Raw genomic sequence first — 20553 nt, 5'->3', positions numbered from 1 at the left:
GAATTCTGAGTATCTTCTTGTTTTTTGTGTCCTGTCCCTCTATATGGTATGTTGTTTCAACAGGGATTGTCTTGCAAACCACCTGATACAGTTGTGAGTGAGATATCATATAACTAATAGTGTCACTACTATGGAGATTAAAAAAAAATGCACAATGGGGCTACCCAATGCTAAAGTATAGTTTTCTGCAAACTCAGAAAAGCACAAAAACTTGAAAATAAATGATATCTTTAAAATGTAGTCAAAAGTGATGTTGGAGAATGAATCAATGCAGAGGGAAAACATGGCTACGGAAGTAGCTGGTAGGAGATGGAGAAGTGAGGCAGGCAGGAAATGAAGTGGGAAGGGGAAGGAGAGAAACAGGCTTAGTGGGAGATGGGAGCAGAGGGAAGGGAAGGAGACATGGGAAGGGACTGCAGAAAAGAGCAAGCAGCAACAGGACGAAAGGAGGGAAAGAAGAAACAGAAACAGCAGAGAAAGTTGGGGCAGCTTGGAGGGTGAATGGGATTCCCTTCCTCTGTGACACCTCAGGGTTCCCTGTTTGTAGAAGAAGAAGAGGCAATCGGATTTATACCCCCACCCTTCATTCGGAGTCTCAGAGCAGCTTACAGACTCCTTTCCTTTCCCCTCCCCACAACAGATACCCTGTGAGGTAGGCAGGGCTGAGAGAGCTCTGAGAGAACTGCTCTTTCAAGAACAGCTCTGACAGAACTATATGACTTGCCCAAGGTCACCCAGCAGCTGCAAGCGGAGGAGTGGGGAATCAAACCCGGTTCTCCCAGATTAGAGTCCGCACACTTAACCACTACGCCAAACAGCGTTTCTTATGGTTTTTCATCTTCAATCTAGTAATATTGACTTCGCTACTGGAAACTGAATTATCACCGAAGTTAAAAACAATAACAAGGTATTGTCAGTGAAGGTTAGAGGGAATCTTGGAAATGTTACCACTTTTTTGCCAAGAGTGACTTAAACGTCCTTGTGCGGAAATGTTTTGGAGGGAAATGTGGTTCACTCACACTTGTCTGTTGCATTCAGTGTCCTATAAAATTACTCATATGGGATAGCTACTTTTCTCTTACAAACTTAAAGATTGCCATCAGAGAGAAAAAAGTAAAAGAATGGACATGCAAGAAATGGGGAATCAGACTCTCCCCTATCACACTAAAAAACAATATAACTCAGTTTTGCCTCAAGCCTACTGTGAGCACATCTCCACATTTCCAAGGTTCCTGCACGGCTTCCTAAATCCATATTCACTGACATATTGAAAAGTTTTCAGGGATGCTCCAATCCACTGGATTGCTATGGAATGAAATGCAGAGGAACAGATCACAGCATCTACCAACACTTTTTTTCATGTACTACAAGTTGGAAGAACTGAGTCATTCATAGCTGTGAACATTGCGAGTAAAGATTTACACGTTTCTTTCTTCTTCTTTTGGCGGGGGAGCCAGCCCTAGCACAAACAGCCACCACCTTTGCAAAAGACACACAGGTTATTAACTGGTTTCCGAGTGTTCTAGTAGTAAAGAAGGTTTCTACAGAACAGCTATTTAAAGCTGTAAATAAAACTGACACTTTTGGCAGCAGCCCCTTGAACCATTTGCTCTGAAGTTGCGCTTTCAAGATTGAAATAATGATCCTGAGCAAAATGGCTTGGCGAGTGCAGCACAAAACCATATCCTCTTGTCAGCTGTGTATTTAGCTTCCCATATTCTTAATTTAAAGCCCAGTGTTACCCTCATGAGGCTTGCCTTTGAATTTTTTTCCCCCTCCTCTTCTTCCCAACCTCAAGCTTCAAGTACTCTCCTTCTGCTGCTGCCACCCTATGATGCATTTTGGCTGCTGCAGTTAAAGCTGAGAGCGAAGCTGGCAGCTGGCTTGTTAGAGTTCCAGGAATGAGGGAAGTCTCCTTCCCAGCAATCTTCTGTACTACTTGTGCTGCTGTTTCCATTTGTAAAAGCAATCACAGCCCAGCAGAAAGCAGCGTCTGACAGATCTGCTACTGCTTAACAACTTGCAGGACTCTTCTGTTCCTTGCCCAAACGGCCTCCAATCTATGTTGGAGAAGGTACTGGGAGAGCAAGATAGTAGAGATGGATGAACAAAAAATTCAGGTGGCATGAGGAACAGAAAAAGACATACTCGGAGGAGGGTGGTTCAGAAAAGACCCTATTCAGGACATTGGCCTTAAAGGAAGAGAGAGAAACTCTTGTTGGCAGCAAAGCAATATGGGAGAAGAAATAAAGAAGACATAAGTTTGTGGGGAGTTACACGGGTGGGGAAGGATGGCGAATTGCAAAGACATTGTTTTAGAAGAAGCCAATTGATGCAAAGAGAGCCAGCCTCAAAAAACTTAATTACAGAATTGATGCAACCATAGTAATGGAAGAAAAAAGATGTTGCAATTTCTCTAACCTTGCTGTATGGTGGTTAGCCCCAATATGCACATTGTCTTTGCCTCCACTTTCCAAGCTGGTACCTCAGAGTGATTTCTTCCTGAATAATGTTCCATTCTCCCCCACCCCACCCCACCCAAACCATTTTAGATCTCTGAAATAATGGACTTTCTGTAGAGACTGCAACTGGCAGTTGCTGCTATAATTAGACTTGCCAAGAAGCTGGAGAAGACTGAGTTTTAGAGAAGGGTTGTAAGGGAGTTCTACTGTAAAACAAATTGTCTTATACAGACAAACTTGAGTTTCAACCATAGATAGATAGATAGATAGATAGATAATGAAGGCTTCTCTCTAAATATTTAACATTAATTTTTAAGATGAATTCTAGAAATGTTGAGCAAACACTAGCCAAGTAACCTAGCTAACATAATCTGAATGGAACAGTAAATTTTGGTAGGAAAATTATGTCTCTTGCTGCTCAACTTACTTAAGCACCGTTGTGCATGTTAATCTTGAACATAATCTTGAGGCAGGTGCTGAAGCTGGTGTGCACCAATAGAAGCTGGTTTGATAAAAGCTATCATCTTACATGCTTTGTCTCTTGGATCCTTTGGGATCAACACGGCAACAAAAGTTTAAGCTAAATTGTTAATGTTGTCACAGAATTGGATGATAAAGAATCTCCCTGATTAAAAAAAAATCTAGCAAAGATTTGCTAACTTTACATTGCTGTTTTTGAAATATTGCAGCCAAAATCTGCCGAGGAGATCCTGCAAATGTTGGATTATGGAAATAGAAACAGAACACAGCATCCTACTGATGTGAATGCTTCCTCATCTCGGTCTCATGCTGTCTTTCAGGTAAGATGATATAGCAGATAAAGTGACTGAGGATCTTAGATAACCTTTGAAGCTTTGTTTTTTAAAAAAATGGTGAGAGCATCCTCAGAATATTTCACCTCAGCCATAATAGCTTTGGTCTTGGGAAAAGAGATCTGGCTCACAGGCTTGCTTTAAATCCTTTGTGCTTAAATAGCATTCTGTTCAGGAGCCCTCTTGAACTTCAGATGAGTAATCTATGGAGATGTCAAAGCTGCTTCTGACAAATAAGTATACTTTGTGCCCACATAAATGTAGTATTTTTGCAAACACAATCCTTTTGTTTCTGGAATGTTTGCTGCTAAAGTGGCAGGTTTTGTAACTAACATTCTGCTCTTACACATATCCACATGTAAGTACTTATCGGTAAATAAGTGTGAACAAGGTGCTTTGTCTGAAATACTCCATACATTTGCATAGGAATTAATTGAGGCTTACTTCTGCTTACTTACAGTGAAGGTGTGATATCTGTGTACTGGGCAACTCTTAGCTGGTTGTTTTTATGCACATAAACTGCATATGAAGCAGAATGCAAAAAATATGAATTAAATTCCATCCTGAAATAGACATTTTGTACAAATCACCTTCTGATTTCTTTTGAATTCTCTGTGGCAGTGCAATAAAAGTCTAAGTCTCTGTGTGCTACAGTTCCATCCATTGACTTCAGTAGATTTAGAAGGGTGTAACTCTGGTTAGAATTGGACTGCATGTGAATTTCCCTTCCAAAAGAATGTGTATATTTTTGACCATTTTCTTCATTTGCTTGTTCTTTACTCTCCTGTTTGTAGATTTATTTGAGGCAACAAGATAAGACAGCCAGTATCAATCAGAATGTCCGTATTGCCAAACTGTCTCTCATTGACCTGGCAGGATCCGAACGTGCCCGTGCCACCAATACCAAAGGTGCTCGCTTTAGAGAAGGGGCAAATATTAACCGGTCACTGCTAGCTCTTGGCAATGTCATAAATGCTCTGGCAGATCCAAAGGTATGTACGACTTCCTTCCCTTCCCCTACCATTACGTCTCAGGTTTCATACTAATCAGTTTGAGATCAAGTCTAAAGAAGAAAATGACAGGAATGTTCAGAATTGCTTGCTATCTGTTAAACATTTGTTTGGTATTCAGCAGCTTGTTGTAGATGATAGTTACCACATATTTTTAAAAGCCCTCCTTTGACTAGTGGCTAAGAGCCTGAGGCTACAAGTCTATGTGCACATCTGGGAGTAACATCCATTGAAGAATGTGCTATGTACTTCTGACTAAACATGCATAGGTTTGCACCATAAGTTTGGGGTGAGAAGCTCCTAACTGAGATCTGCATGAAATTTCTAGATGGCCTTAAGTGAGTCACACTTAATCTCACTACCACTACCCATATGCAATAGTAAGGGTAAGAATAGTAATACTGACCTACGGTTTCCTGTATGTTGTCAGAATTATGAGAGCCTAATGCATGAAGACAACTTTAAAACTAATGTGTTACATAAATACTTGGAAGTTGGTATTAAAAATAGCATTACTACTTTCTAGCAGATTGCTCCGAGTAGTCATGCTGGATTTTAACTGGTATCTTTTTTTTGTTAGCATTTATTATTTTAACTGTTAAGCTGCCTTCGGCAAGTTCCTGGAGAAGAGGCATAATTTTTTTCCTTTAAAAATAATGTATGTGAGGTTTTCATTGGTCACAACCCAGTGAGTTTTATTGCTCAAAGGGAAAGCAGCTTAGGTTTCCACACCCTAGGGCCATTTACTGCGTGTTGTAGTGTTGACATCCAGCCTGAGATTATCCTTTGAATATCTAGTTAACTGTGTACTTATTATGTCTATCAAAACTTGTTTTAGATAGCTTCCTGGATTTATAAACTCGGTAGGAAATAGTTTTAGTTTAATATTGTGAGAGGTGGGACTGAACTTAGGGTGTTTGATGTTTTAGGCGGAGTCATTGTGGGTTGAATATATTTGCAAGCAAAACAAATGGTCTATCTGATCTACTGTTGAACAGAAAGGACTGCAATGTATCTGTGGAACATATGACTCTAAGAACACAGCTAAAGTTTACTTTTTCTGATGTCTAAAGCCTGACAAAATTACAGAGGATTTATAGTCCTTCTTGTTTAGAATACTGGCCTGACAAAATTGTTGTTGAGTTTAATGGCATTCCAATGTCGTGGACTTACTTACTCAACTGGTTCTGTTTGAGAAGATTTATTCATCTTATACTCTGCAGGGGCCAGGAGAAAAGGGCTATACCCTTTTGTATAAAGCTACCAATTTTATTCCCACCTTCCCAAGTTAAACCAACTCTTAATTCTTCTACCTGCCTTTTGTAACAGACTGTCATTGCAGCAAGTGTGCTCTTTGTCTGAGCACTGAGCCTATGTTAGCAGGGCATACCCATTCCTAATTTCACCTGGATGTGAGGGGAGTGGTATGCTGAACAAATCTGCCATGCACTATGTCAAACAGTTTAGAATTCTGAAAGGAAGTTACTGCATTTAGAATATCCATCATATCTACTTCCGGCCTCCCCTTTATGTGGTCTTTCTATGTTTCTTCTATAAGTTTCAGGGGGCTGAGTGCTGAGAACATGGATTGCTGCTGAGTTTGAGAAACAAATAATGAGAATGGCAGAAGTTGATGTCCCAAACGAAAAATGCAAACCGTGAAAATTAAGCATGCATTTAATGTGCAATTACAAGAATAACCATATTTATTGTGAAGTAGTCATTTATATTGTAACACATTACAGTCAACCACAAAGAAACAAAATCAGTCCTTTTCATATACTTGCTGAATCAAAGGTAATCGTCTGGCTCCTTTGATAGATCATAGTTCAATTAATATAAGAAAAATGTCCAAAATTGTATCCATAGACTGAAAAATATTCACAATGTGTACAAGTTGTCACAATGTAGTAGAAATCTGTACTTGATCCAAATGGACCTGTAAAGGTGTAGATTTAGTTCTGCCTTTAATACCATCCTCCCAGATAGATTAGTGTCCAAATTGGAGGGCCTTGGACTCTCTAGCTCCATATGTTTCTGGATTTGGAACTTTTTGACAGCCCGCCCCCAAAGGGTCAGAGTAGGGTCCTATATGTCCACAGCCCTTACCCTTAATACCGGTTCCCCACAAGGTTGTGTGTTGAGCCCCTTGCTCTATACCCTCTATACACAGGATTGTATCCCCACCCACCCCAGTAACACTATCATCAAGTTTGCTGATGACACCACTGTGGTAGGGCTCATCTCTGGGAATGATGAGTCTGCTTATCGGGACGAGGTGGAACGGCTCTGTGTTTGGTGCAGGGAAAATAATTTGATCCTCAACACCACCAAGACCAAGGAATTGGTAGTGGACTATAGGAGGAACAAAACGGACATACAGCCACTGTTTATTGGTGGAGAACGTGTGGAGAGGGTGGCTACTTTTAAGTTTTTGGGAGTGATTATTGAGCAAAACTTGACCTGGAGCGCTAACACCACTGCTCTGGTGAAGAAGGCCCAGCAGAGGCTCTTTTTTCTCAGACTTTTAAAGAAAAATAACTTGAGTGAGAAAATACTGATGTCCTTCTATCGTTGCTCAATAGAGAGCATTTTAACATACTGCGTCTGTGCCTGGTTTGCCAGCTGTACGGCTGTGGAGAGGAAAGCACTCCAGAGAGTTATCATCACAGCCCAGAAGATTATTGGCTGCCCTCTCCCGTTCCTGGTGGAATTGTATAGTTCTCGATGCTTGAAAAAAGCAAAGAACATTCTGCAGGATTTGTCACATCCTGAACACTCCTTGTTTGAACTGCTGCCTTCGGGTAGAAGATATAGGACAATTAAAACAAGGACAAACAGATTAAAAAACAGTTTTTATTCGAGAGCTATTATTGCTTTAAATGCTGCATGAAGTTGGAATTTGGGTGACATTGGTGGTTTAGGTTGCAATGTGAACCTTAAGGGAGTTATGGGATGGTTGTGAATGGTTGTGTGAGTGTATATGTGTATGGCTGTAGATCACTGAAATGATTGCACCTTTAATTTCGTTGTACTGTGTACAATGACAATAAAGTATATTATTATTATTATTATTATTTATTTATTTATTTAAATTCCTTCCAGAGCCATATCAAATGTTAGCATGTGCACGATCCGCCTTATGGGCAGGTCAGCTAAACACCCGTTTCAGTAAACCCCTTCATCAAAGATGGAACCGCTTTAAACGACTGGTCTTCAGAACAATGTTATATTCCAAACTTGTCAAATCGATCCAAAATCCTGAGAATGTATTATTAATCGCTGTAATTGTGTAAGGTGCTTGCCAGTTTTCAGGATTTTGTATCAGTTTTCTAAGTTTGGAATATAACATTTTGATGAGCAGTCGTTTGAAGCAGTACCGTCTTTGAGGAAGGGGTTCACTGAAACAGGCATTTAGCTGGCCTGCCCATAAGTTGGATTGTGCGCATGTTAACATTTGATATGACTCCAGAGGGAATTTAAATCTACATAACCTTTACAGTTCCATTTGGATGAAGTATGGATTTCTACTACATTGTGACAACTTGCACACATGGTGAATATTTTTCAGCTTATTTTCACAATTTTGGACGTTTCTCCTATATTAATGCAACTGATCTATTGAAGGAGCGAGACGGTTAGTTTAGATTCAACAAGTATATGAAAAGGACCGATTTTGTTTCTTTGTGTTTGACTATAATGTGTTACAATATGAAAGACTGCTTCATGATTATTATGGTTACTAGGAATAAGGCCTGTTGTGGAAATAAATAGAGGCTTTGGGCGAGTGCCCTGGCCTTTGGGCACTCAGTGTCAATTTGCTGTGATGGTGACCTCAGAAGCGTATAATGACACAGTCCACAATTTTCTCCAGGAGAACTGATCTCTGCCATCTGAAGAGCAGCTGTAATTCTGAGTGATCTCCACCCCTCACCTGGAGATTGACAACAATGGTCCCTTAAGAGGAAATGGCTGGTTTGGAGGGTGGAGTCTATGGCATTGTACCTGTCTGAGGTCCCACCCCTCCTCAAACCTCACTCTCTCCAGGCTCCATCCCTCAAATTTCCCAACCTGGAGCTGGCAACCCTAGTCAGGACTGGCCCCAATGAGTTCCCCACAAAGGCCTGGAAAGGGCTTCATTCCTTTGTCTTTTTACTGACAGAGCCAAGCTTGGTTGTCTAGCAGCAGCCACTGAAGGAAAATTTAGTCCCACATGAGCCAAGTTGGGAGAGACAGCCATTTGGCAGTTATTCTGACGGAACAGTGGCTGAGGTGACTGTGCGGGAAAGAAGAGTGGACCCAGCACCCAGCCAATAGTACGCGATTACTCTTGAGTGACTGTTGATGGGCCAATGGCTGATGGAGCGCACAGCACAGCCAATGGGAGAGCTGGAAATGGCCAATACATAAGGGAATTATTATTAAAGATAAGATTCTTATAACACCACAGTAAATTTAGTTAATTTTCATGGGCCCCTGCCACACGGCAGGGGAAATGCCACTTAAGGCGCGGCTTTTAAAAGCCGCGCCAACGTTGAGACGCCGCGGCGGGATCCCACGGATCCCCTGGCTGCTGCGCCTTTTCTCCCCGGCGCGATCAAACGCCGGGGAGAAAATACGGCCCTAACCGGGAGCCGGACGAACTGCGCATGTCGGAGCATGCGCAGTTCGGCTCCGGGCCGGGGTTGTGCCGGCGCAAGGACGCGCCGGCGAACGGAAGCAGGACGCTTCCCAGATGTTGTGGTGTGATCGCGCCGGTTTGATCCGGCCCCAAACTGGCCCGCTCCCGGACCAAATCGCCGCGTGTGAACGGGACCATGGTTTGTATTTTTCATTTGGGAGTTTGAGAAATAGCCCGGATTGTTATTGCAAATTTGGCAACCTAAGTATAGTCTCTTCATAAGTAGAGATATAGAGGAGAAAAGAGCCAGAAAGTTATGATATATAACCATTCCTTCAGCAGTTGGAATGTGAAAGCTCCTGGTTAAATTAGAAGGGAATAACAGGGCAGTATCCATGTAACAGGATATATTGGGGACTGGGAAGATTACTAATGGAAATTAAAGATTTTAAGGTTTATCGCCTGCTGCCGATGTATAGTTGGAAACAGCTGTTCATAGTAAGACATGATCTGAAACTACAGTAATCTGAGCAAACCATTAAACACTCATCATTTTCCATTTTGGGGTTTTTGTTCTTCCAGAGTAAGAAACAGCACATCCCTTATCGGAACAGCAAGCTTACTCGGTTACTGAAGGATTCTCTTGGAGGAAATTGCCGCACCATAATTATAGCTGCTGTTAGTCCTTCTTCTCTGTTCTATGACGACACATATAACACACTTAAGTATGCTAACCGAGCAAAGGACATTAAATCCTCTGTAAGTAAATTCACTTTTTTAAAAAAAAAGAGAAAGGAAGTTATGCACCAGTACTTGCAAGTTACAGAAACACTGGTTTTTGTGGCAGCTGTGGAAAACTGCAATTAGTGAATTAAAATATCCAGTCTATTCTTTTTGCTTCATACTTGAAATCATACAGCACACTTTCTTTAAGAGAAGAAAATTTCAGATTTTACAAAAAGGACACCCGACATTTTGAATTTGTATTCGTTGCTCCCTTTCTTCCCCCTATTTGAATGGTATTATTTAAAGAAAGGCCACATTAATAAGATACATTAATCAGCTGGGAGCCAGTATGGTGTCGTGGTTAGACTAGGATTTGGGAGATCCAGGTTCAAATCCCTGCTTTGCCATGGAAGATTGCTGGGTGATCTTGGACCAGTCACCCACTGCCAGTATAGCCCTGTGAATCCCTACCATGGTACCCACCAACACCTTTCCTGGTGCCAACCAACTGCTTTTAGAAGGTGGGCAGGGCTAGCTGCAGCTTTTCGCCAGCAGGGCTTCTGACTGGCTGTGGAGATTAAAAGACATCCTGCTAAACAGAGCTCCTGCCTGAAATATTGAAGGGTTACTATTTGAGTTATATATAAAACCTCAGACCCTGACATTTTGTAGTTGGCTACACCTGCAACAACCCACTTTGTGGTTGTGCCCACCATCCTTTGTCAGAGTTCCTAAGGTGCTTGCAGGTTCAAAAAGGTTAGGTATCCCCGATATAATCTATCTCGCAGGACTGTTGTGAGAACAAAATGGAAGAGAGGAGAACAGTGTAAGCAGCCTGGGTCCCCATTGGGGAATAAGGTGGAGTATAAATGAAGTAAATGAATTGGGAATGGTGGTAGGAATTGCCTGTCTTAGCATCCTGGCAAAAACCATGTTAGCAAAGAGCAAGAGCCCAGCAGCACCTTAAAGACTACCAAAATATGTGGCAGGGTATGACTTTCATGAGTCATTACTCACTTCTTCAGTTACTCACTGCTCACTTCTTCAGACTCACAAAACCTCATACCCTGCTGCATATTTTGTTAGTCTTTAAGGTGCTACTGGACTTTTGCTCTTTTCTACTGCTACAGACAGACTAACACAGCTACCCAACTTGATCTATCTCCATGTTAGCTTGATTTTTGGTGTATTTTTTCCCTGCTTAATACTTATGGCCACCAATCCCTTTTGTAAGGGAGGACCTGGACAAAAAATCAGCCCTTCAGAAAGGCCTCCTTGTAACCTTTCATGGAGCACAAGGGCATGATTCAGCCCAAGATACGTGTTTGGTTCCCATTGCCTTCAGAGAGAAATATTTGATTAATCCTTCCACTGAAATTGAGCTTGAAAATAATTTTCTTTGGCTGGGTTGAGCACCAAGCAGTACAGCCTAAATTTACAGCACCTCTCTTCCTGCTGCAAATCCCCCTTGTGTCATTTCTCAGGGGCACCTGTCCCTCCAGAAGCAGTATTTCATGGCGATCAGTGGGCTGTATTGGGGCTGTATTGCTGATGGAAAACTTATTCTGCATCCAACTGCAATCACGTGCTCATTCACTTGGAAGTAAGTCTCACTGAACTCAGTAGGATTTTGTTCCATGTACATATCTATAGGCTGGAGCTCCAACACAGTCGGGCACATGTAATAATGAAACGGGATGAAATGTTGCTGTTTTGATTCCATATGCTATTAAATTTCTCCCACTAAATATTTAATTATTTTTATTCAGTCTGCCAATTAGCTTCTTATCTTTGCATAACTGTAGTCTGTAATGTTGTGTCAATGTGATTGTTATGCTGTTTCCAGTTTGCAGGTATCAAAGAACTGAGTCTGAATTTTTCTCTTCCTTCCACAGCTGAAGAGCAATATTGTGAGTCTGGACAGTCATATAAGTCAATATGCCAAGATCTGTGAAGAACAAAAGAAAGAGGTAGGTCAGCCGCTGTCACTGTTAGCTAGTGTTGCTGAGGTATATATAAGATAAAGATAAATAAATGCAAGTCTAATGACTGTGCACCAAACTTCCAGAACACCTGGTTTTCTATACCATGTTAAGTAAAATCTGAATAACTGGTGTGTGTGTATATTTTTATATTTTAAAAGCTATTTTAAAGATGCAACTGGGAAAGTAAAAAACAGTTGCATGCAGTGTTCCCTCTAAGCTGAGTTAGTGTGAGCTAGCTCACAGTTTTTTAGCCTCCAGCTCACACACTGTTGTCTTCACTCAGGCAGGATGGCTCCAGAGCCAACTAATTTGTGCAGCAGCCAAATCACTCGCTCACAACTTTAATGCCAGTAGCTCACAAAGTAGAATTTTTGCTCACAAGACTCCACAGCTTAGAGGGAACATTGGTTGCATCCTATTTCTGTCAGAATACATTGTTGTCTTTTTTCAGATCACAATGCTGAAAGAGAAACTGAGAGTTTGTGAGTTAGAGAGAGCCTCCATTCCTGAGAATCGTGACACGTGTCAGCAACAAGTGGAAATAAACAGGTACAAACTTCTTAGATTGCCTGTCTGAGAGGGAGGGAAACTCCATAGGCCATCATATGCATTAGCTCCCTGTTGGCATTTCATCTGCAGTGCATTATGATACTCTGGGCCATTCCTTAAAAGGGAAGTCCCATCAGCCTTCCCTAGTCACCCAGTAGCCTTTGTTTCTCACCAAGCCTATGTGTACAAACTAGTGGTGTTCTGCATTAGAAGGGACAAGAAAGAGGATGCATAAGGCCTGGGAGGGAGAAATCTCACCTCCCCCAACTGGTCCTCTTTTCCTTCTGTTTTCCTTCAGTTACAGTCCCCTCTGTGTCTCCCCTTTCCCAGCTTCCTTCACTCCCACCTATCTTTCTCCTTCCACCCATCTGCTATCCCTCTGTTCCCCACCTCATGCTGTTTCTCTCCAGTCTCTCACACACACACATTTGGTCCATTGTTCTTCCTTTCCTCCATTCTGGCTTTGCTTCCTCGCTTCACTTTTCCTCTATTTTTCCTCTCCATTATAAACTATGGGGACCAATATAGTCAGTGATCTCATCTCCCTTATATATAAAAGCCAAATGGTCGTGGCACTTCTCTAGAACATTCCACACACTCTGGAATTGGTTGGCGCCCTGGTGTGTCACTCAGAATCTGTCCCTATCCACTGGCTGCATTGCTTGAGTCTCGCCTCCAACATTCTAAAGAGTTTGCTGTTCCTCCCACTCCCCACCCCATAGCCAGTCAGAACACAGAGGTTATTTGCATATGCAGCCTCATTGGCCTTTGCCCTTGAACACAGAGGTCGTTTACATATGCGACTTGATTGGCTTTTGCCTCTAACATTCTAAACAATTTGCTGTTCTGAGATAAAATGTGTCCAATCTCCAGGTGAGGGCTGGAGATCACTCAGAATTACAACTGCTTTCCAGATGGCAGAGATCAGTTCCCCTGGAGAAAATGGTGGGCTCCCGAACCATAGTTTGACCACCCCGATCTAGTCCAACCCCCTGCACAGTGCAGGAAATTCACAAATACCTCCCCCCAGTGACCTCTGCTGTATGTCCAGAAGAGGGCAAACAAAAAACCCCAAACCCTCCAGGATCCCTGGCCAAACTGGCCTGGAAAACAATTGTTTCCTGTCCCCCAAAGTGGTGATCAGCATTTCCCTGAGCATGTAAGAAAGGGCCACAAAAACTAAGCACTGATGCAGCCCTCCCTTCTCATGATATGCTTAACTCCCTGTTGTCAGAATCCCACTCCTTGAGATTAAGTTCTGGGTTAAGAGACCTGAGTAGCATGCTGTTAGCTGATGGCTCTTCTGTGATTCACTGCCTTAGTTATGAATAAATAGCGTCTGATGCAGTTCCTTTCCCTGAGGGGCCTACGCCTCTATAGAGGGACTCGTCCTAGAGCTCAGTCTGCAGAGAATGAAACTTCATTTTTCTTGAAAGCTGTAGTTGCAGTAGAAGGTGGTAATAGCTTTTTCAAGAGTGTGCCAGCTATTGTACAATAAATAAATGTTCATACACTGAGAAAACCAGGGTGTGATCATAGGTGTGGGGTTGATTCTAGATAGTGTTGTAATGTCAAAAGGAAACCCTAGCACTTCAACAGGTTTTCCTTTTTTTAAACTTTGCTTTTCATTTCTTGTAATGCACTTTACAAAAGGCAAGAAAAGATCAATGGTGTTTATACATCTATATGTCTTTTTGGTTGTACGTTTTGTGGATAGGTTTAGACACATTTTGAAATGTTTGTTCACAAATCGAGAAGAAATCAGGAAGGAGTGCCTCAAGCTGGAACTGCGACTGAAAGAAAATGCCTTAAAAGCTCATTATCAAAAGCAGTGCCATGAACAAATTGAAATGATGTGTTCTTCAGAGAGAGTAGATAAGGTAAGTAGTGTGTGCAGCCCTCTTACTGTCCTTTCTACTGTTTATAAGTGACACTGTTAAATTTGAAATCTGATAGTTCTGATCTAGTATCTTCTTCTGCAGCCATCTAGAGCAGGGGTGTCAAACATGCAGCGCGAGGGCCGGATCAGGCCCCCGGAGGGCTTCTATAAGGCCTGCAGTGGAACTGGCTGTCTTCTGCTTCTTCTTACAGTTCTGCTGCTGCTGCGTCATTGTAGGTTTGCAGCTTACAGATACACACCTGAACAGTATACTCAAGATTGCAACAGCACAGACATTTTGATACAGTAATTCAGAGCAAGAGGTGTCAGTTATCAGACACAGTTAAATAAACAAAATATTGTAAGAGTGCTAATGTTTTAAGCATGTTTTTATTTTAAGTGGAAAAAAAATGTGTTTGTGTCCTTTATAAAGTTTATATCTCTGCTACCAGGCATTTTATGACACACATGGCCAGGCCCAACAAGGTCTCATTTATGTCAGATCCAGTCCTCATAACAAATGAGTTCGACACCCCTGACCTAGAGAATCTGCAATCAAATGTTGGTAGACTAGGCAACCGGCTATATCAAACCAGTGTTCATGTTATTCATAACTGTAGCTAGCCTGGATATTTCTGTTTCTGGGTCCCATAGAAACTACTGTCCTAGTAAGCAGTTTTTATTAATCTGTCCCTCGTTCTCTCTGGGCTCACTGTTGGCTTTTTCTTCCTGCCACTAGAACCCAGTCTCTTTAGTTTGTTTCTGGGCCTTCTTCCTTCTAAATGTGTCCTCTTCTTGACTCTCCCCAAAATTGCTGTTTCTGTTCTTCTGGCTTCAACACATCAACTTTTCAATTCCCTTTCAGAATCTCCACTGTTTTTCTACATTCTACCATTGATGCTTCTGCCTCAACAGTTAAAACATTAATGACTTCTTAGCAGCTTTTAAATAACAATGAAAAGGGGGCTTGTCAACATAGTCACCAGTTTTTAGTGTGTGAGACAGAGATTTTGTTTGCTGACTTTGTACATTTTATTTGTGGTCCTTTTGCCTGTTTTTTAATCGTTTGTTTGTGTATTACTTTTCTCATATGATTTGACTCAAGTGGTTCATATATGTACATTTAACCCTCAATGGCAATCTTTGAAGGCCTGCTGTAAAATAATTTTGTGTTGGTTTTCCCAAACATCTGTTTTCAATGCAGTATAGCTCTAACTTTCTTAAACTAATAGCAAGGATTGCTGTTGGGGGATGGGGTTTCTTGACAAAACTAACCACTTAAGTTTTTTTTTCTTTTTTCAAGAACTGAAAGTTAAGGAGAATAGTATAAATGCATTGGCAGATTATTTTTTCCCTCCTTTGGAAAGTTTTTGTGCTCAATTGCCAAACTTCTTGAACTTGAAGCTCAAAGAACAGCATGTGGACCATGTTTTCCCCTAAAGGAACTCTGGAAAAAAATTATGAATATAGAACCTGAATCCTTTTTGGATTCTGGCCTGCAACCTGAATGTATTGTTTTAATCAAGTTTATTAATATGCAGATTGGAAGATGGGGGAGGGGGATTAGATGATGCACAGCTGCCATCAAAACCAGGAGCCCCCTCCTCTTCTTTCCCAGTAATGGTTAAGTAAGTGCAAGCAGGAACCAATAAAGTGGAGCACTGGAGCTGGTCCCATATTTTGTTATGTGTTATTGGGAAGGAAATGTCAGGCTCTTTCAACAATAGCGACACATTCTCCGCAACATCTAGTTCTGTGTTTAGCTTTATACCCATGTACTAAAAAATAAACCGGTTGTATTTCAGGCAACTGACAAACTGGATCACCGGCTTGCTTTACTTAAAGCAAGATGTTTGCAAATGGAGCAAAAAAAAGAGGAGGAGCTGAAACACTTTGAAGAGAACACTAATTGGTTGCATCGGGTGGAAAATGAAATGCGCCTCCTAGGACAAGATGGCCATATTCCTCAAGTAAACTGCTTTGTTTTCCCTTAGAAGATGTTGAATGTTGAAGTCTACCAAAGTTAAGAGCGCATGCTCTTTATTCCACTCAAGAAATAATGTATAATAAATAGTTCCCCGATTTCTCTTTGTTGTGCTAAATGTGACCTGGCAATGGGCCATTAGGAACTGGTTGGGGGGGGGGGGGCAGCCGTACCTGATGTATCAGGAAACTAGCTGGTTTCCCATGTTCCTGAGAGTAATCCAGGAGTTGGCTTGAGAAAGGGAAATGAAGGGGATACAGTTGGGGTAGAAAGCAAATTTGAACTAATCCTTCATTCCAAACTACTGCTACCCACTTATGAAATGTCATAACCCTTTTCCTAGTTGTCATCTTAACAACAATTTCTGTAGATAATTGAATGATATTTTCTTCCTTTCTCTTAGCCCACTGCAATGGTCAGTTCTATTTATGTCTTCGGGTCATCTTGTTCTTTGTGTGTTTCACTATTTCTCTAACTTCCCATGAGATATTTAACAATTTCCACACCAAAATATATAATCTCCCATATAAATAAAAGCCGAATGGTGGTGGCACTTCTCTAGAACATTCCACATGCTCCAAAATCAGTTCGCTCTCTGATCTGTCATTCAGAGGGTCTCCCTATCCACTGGCTGCTTTGCCTGAGTCCTGCCTCCAACATTCTAAACATTTTGCTGTTCCTCTCCCCCCCATAGCCAGTCAGAACACAGAGGTTATTTGCATATGCAGCCTCATTGGCCTCTGCCTCGGAACACAGAGGTCGTTTGCATATGCGACTTGATTGGCTTTTGCCTCTAACATTCTAAACAGTTTGATGTTCTGAGGTAAAATGTGTCCATCTCCAGGTGAGGGCTGGAGATCACTCAGAATTACAACTGCTTTCCAGACAGCAGAGATCAGTTCCCCTGGAGAAAATGGTGGGCTCTGTATCCTTATATGCTGCTGAGGCATGCCGGGTGGGGCCCCCCCCCCCCCGTATGACAGCCATGTGACGTAGCAGTCAGGGCTTCAGAGCACGGGAGAGGCTGCAGGTGTGTGGGGGGTGGAAAGCTGAAGAGTGAGAGGGAAATAAAGGTAGGTTGATGATTGGCTGGGAAGGAGAGAGGGTTGCCAACTCCAGGTGGGAAATTCTTGGAGATGTGAAGGATGGAGCCTGGAGGGGATGAGGTTTCAGGAGGCGTGGGACCTCGGACAGGTACAAAGCCATAGACTCCACCCTCCAAACCAACCATTCCTTTCTGGGGAACCATCGTTGCCAATCTCCAGGTGAGGGCTGGAGATCACTCAAAATTACAACTGTTCTTTAGGTAGCAGAGATCAGTTCCTCTGGAGAAAATGGTGGACTCAATGTCATTATACCCTGCTGAGGTCGCCACAGCAAATTGACACTGAGTGGCTTGGATCCATCCATGCATGAGTGGCTTGGATCCATCCATGCTTGACAAAGATCTTGTCTTGTGCAACACCTAATGTTTTCTTCCCTATACAATATAGTGCTCAGAAAGTCACTGCACAGCATATTGCGCAAGCAGAAATGAAAATGGGGATAAAATACACAAGTGGGTGCCACAGTATCTTTCTTGTGTTCCCACATGAGCAAGAGCCCTAGCACAAGTCAAAATTATTCACTGGATCTAACTCTGTGTTTGGGAGAGGCAAAATCTCATCAGGTCAGCTTTTGAAAGTTTGTTTTTACCTTGAAGCTCCCCACTGCAGTTCATTACAAACTCTTCACGTTTACCTCCTCTAATTATTTAGCAATCCCCATTAACAGGTAAAGTTTTGAACCACTTTAGCTGTTGAAATAAATTAATTACATTGTCAGTTCCAAGAAAGTGGCCTATATCCAAACACACGTTCTGAAGGCTTAAGCTTTCTTAAGAGCAGGCTGTTCAGCATTTTCTCCCTCCCCTGACCAGCCCAAGTTTGCTCCTTATGCTGTTCCTAACACTCATACCTCCTACCTGGAATGAAGTTGTGTGTCTTGGTGGGCTGCAATGGAAGGGGAGAATCAGGAAATTGCTACGCCTCCTAAGAATACTTAAGTGTCCTTCAGAAATGTGTGGTTGGTGCCCTGACCTGGATAGCCCAGGCAAGTGTCAGTTCTCAGAAGCTAAGAAGGGATGGGAGATCTCCAAAGAATACCAGGGCCGGGAAGCAGAGGCAGGCTATCAAACCACTTCTGTTAATGTCCTTCATGCCCCAGTAGGAGTCGCCAGAGGTCGCTATAATTTCCAGGCATGGGGGTGCACACGCACACACAAAATGGGAAAAAAATGTGTAGTTGGATACAACTCAACAGTATTAACTTTTATGTAAGCTTATCTGTGTTTGATTTTGCCTCTTTTTTTCCTTCAAGGAGCTCTCCAAAGACCTTCAGTGCTGCAGTTTGAAAATGGAAGTTAAAGATTTGAAGACTCAGATTGAATACATGAGAATTCTAGCTTCCCTCCAAGAGCAGCAGCATAAACAGACAGAAAAGTAAGTCTGCATTCCAGTGCCATATTTGATAGTCCATATCTAAGTCTCTCACGCTGTCTGTCTCTGTCTCTCTCTCTCCCCCCGTGTGTGTGCCATTACCTGTGGATAACACAAAGCAGCAGTGCAGTGCTGAAGAGGCAAGCAGGGAAGTAGCTTTATGCTGATACTATGCTATACCTAAAGCTGTAGGTACCTATGCTCCAGTGCAGATGTTTTGTAACCTATGGTTGTCTGTGCCACTTGCAATGATGGACTTCAGTTCTAGACGTTACTGAAAGTAATAAAGGAGAAAGAAACATCTCTTTAGGGTACAGGAATCCTGATTTAAATGTAGCTAAGCTATTTCAGGATGACGATCATAACAGTCGAATTCTGTACCCTCTCTTTAGTGTATCACATTGGGTAGTGTCAAATAGTGAACTATGCAAAAGAACATTATGGGGGAGGGTAGGTGCAGTTTAAAAATCCTCAGTTAGGGGCTCAAGATGAACGTTCATCCTACATCTGAAAAAGATTCTGAAGAAATAAGTGCACAACTAAGATGCATAATGCTTTTGAGTCTGAGGAGATAAGGCAGGGTAGAAGTGTTTAAATAAACTTAAATGATTGTTGTCTTGACTGCAGTTATGGGATTCAGCGTATCATGCCTATGTTGTCCCTAACTGTATGGTAAAAATTAAGAATTAAAAGTACCTTGTATCCTTTTAAAAAGTATTCTAAAGTAGGATAATCAAAGAGAAATATGGCTAGGTAAGTGTAGCATTGTTGATGAGCTGAAGATTGTGAAGACCACAGTTTAGGCACAGGCTCCAAAAATATATTCCAACCTCAAACACAGATTATTTTACTGTTATAGCTCAAGCCTATACTAAGAAAGAAAAGAAAATGTATGAGAATACAATAAATTATACATTCATCTGTACATGCACTGAATGTAACATAAGAAATACTCAATGCACATATAAAGAAAAATCAAACATACTGTATAGGGATGGGCACAAACCAGCTGACGAAATGAAATTCATTCTGAATTTTGGTCTTTTCAAGGTTTGCAAACCAACGTTCGTGAACTGAAGAACTGGAATGAACTACCACGAATTTTGGCACAATTCGTGGTGGCTTGTGACAGTTTGTGTACCACTTAGCTGTTTGGTTTAAATGGCTCTGAGCAAAAGAGAAAAAAGATGCAGGGAGAAAAAAGGAGGGTTTAAATGGAAAGGGGTGAAGTGCCTTCCTGGGAGATCCTCCCCCCCCCCTTTTTGCTGTGCACAACTTGCCACAGCCAGCAGAAAGGTGGGAAGGAAGTCCCTTCCTGGGGGATTTCCCCCCCTTCTGCTGGCCACATGTGTTCACAATCTACAGTCCCCCATTGAAAGGGACTGTAGCACCTTTAAACGGAATTTGCAGAAAGCCCAAAAAACAGCTGAGTGGCAGGGAATAGCTTGCTGCCTACTGCTCAGCTGTTTCAGGCTGTCTTGTGCAGTCCCTTAAAAGTTTTAAAGAACTGCAAAACAGTACAAAAAAGGCTGTTCAGTGGGGAGGTGCTTCCCACTGCACTGTTTCACACTATCTTCTGTAGTCCCGTTAAACTTTTAAAGGACTGCAAAAGACAGCCTGAAACAGCCGCGTGGCGGGAAGAGCCTCCCCACTATGCAGTGGTTTTTTGCACTGGTTTGCAGTCCGTTTAAACTTTAAAGGGACTGCTTAAGGCAGCCCAAAGCACTTGAGCTCAGTTGTTTTTCGGGCTTTCTGCAAACCTCATTTAAAGGGACCCCTTTTAATGGGGTCTGCCGGGACAATGAACTGGTTTGGTTCGTGGTTCAACAAACCAAACCACATTTTCCCGGTTTGTACCCATTCCTAATACTGTACATGGATGGTATGTGTGTTCACTGTAACTAATGAACAAGCCTTCTGTGTCCACTGGTCCCTGGTTCAATTGCAAAGTGAATGTGTTTGGGCTCTTTCTTACAGATATATGCACATGCATGCGGGATACTAATGTGTTCTCTATAACATATGAACAAGGCTACAGTGATTAAGGT

At 42.0% G+C, this 20553-nt stretch overlaps 1 protein-coding gene across 1 annotated transcript in view; it reads left to right on the top strand.

The window, feature by feature from the left end:
• The window catches only part of KIF18A (kinesin family member 18A), a 57388-nt gene that overhangs the window by 2769 nt on the left and 34066 nt on the right, over nt 1-20553 (top strand). The window contains exons 4-11 of the mRNA XM_015418915.1: nt 3152-3262; nt 4069-4266; nt 9488-9664; nt 11527-11601; nt 12068-12165; nt 13883-14045; nt 15850-16014; nt 18387-18508. Coding sequence (XP_015274401.1) covers nt 3152-3262; nt 4069-4266; nt 9488-9664; nt 11527-11601; nt 12068-12165; nt 13883-14045; nt 15850-16014; nt 18387-18508 — 1109 coding nt within the window. The remainder of the gene's footprint in view (nt 1-3151; nt 3263-4068; nt 4267-9487; nt 9665-11526; nt 11602-12067; nt 12166-13882; nt 14046-15849; nt 16015-18386; nt 18509-20553) is intronic.

The sequence above is a fragment of the Gekko japonicus genome, unplaced genomic scaffold (assembly GCF_001447785.1).
Source record: "Gekko japonicus isolate JY-2015 unplaced genomic scaffold, Gekko_japonicus_V1.1 scaffold2222, whole genome shotgun sequence".
Lineage (NCBI taxonomy): Eukaryota > Metazoa > Chordata > Lepidosauria > Squamata > Gekkonidae > Gekko > Gekko japonicus.
Note: the sequence above shows the minus strand (reverse complement) of the source record. Positions and strands in the feature narration are given on the sequence as shown.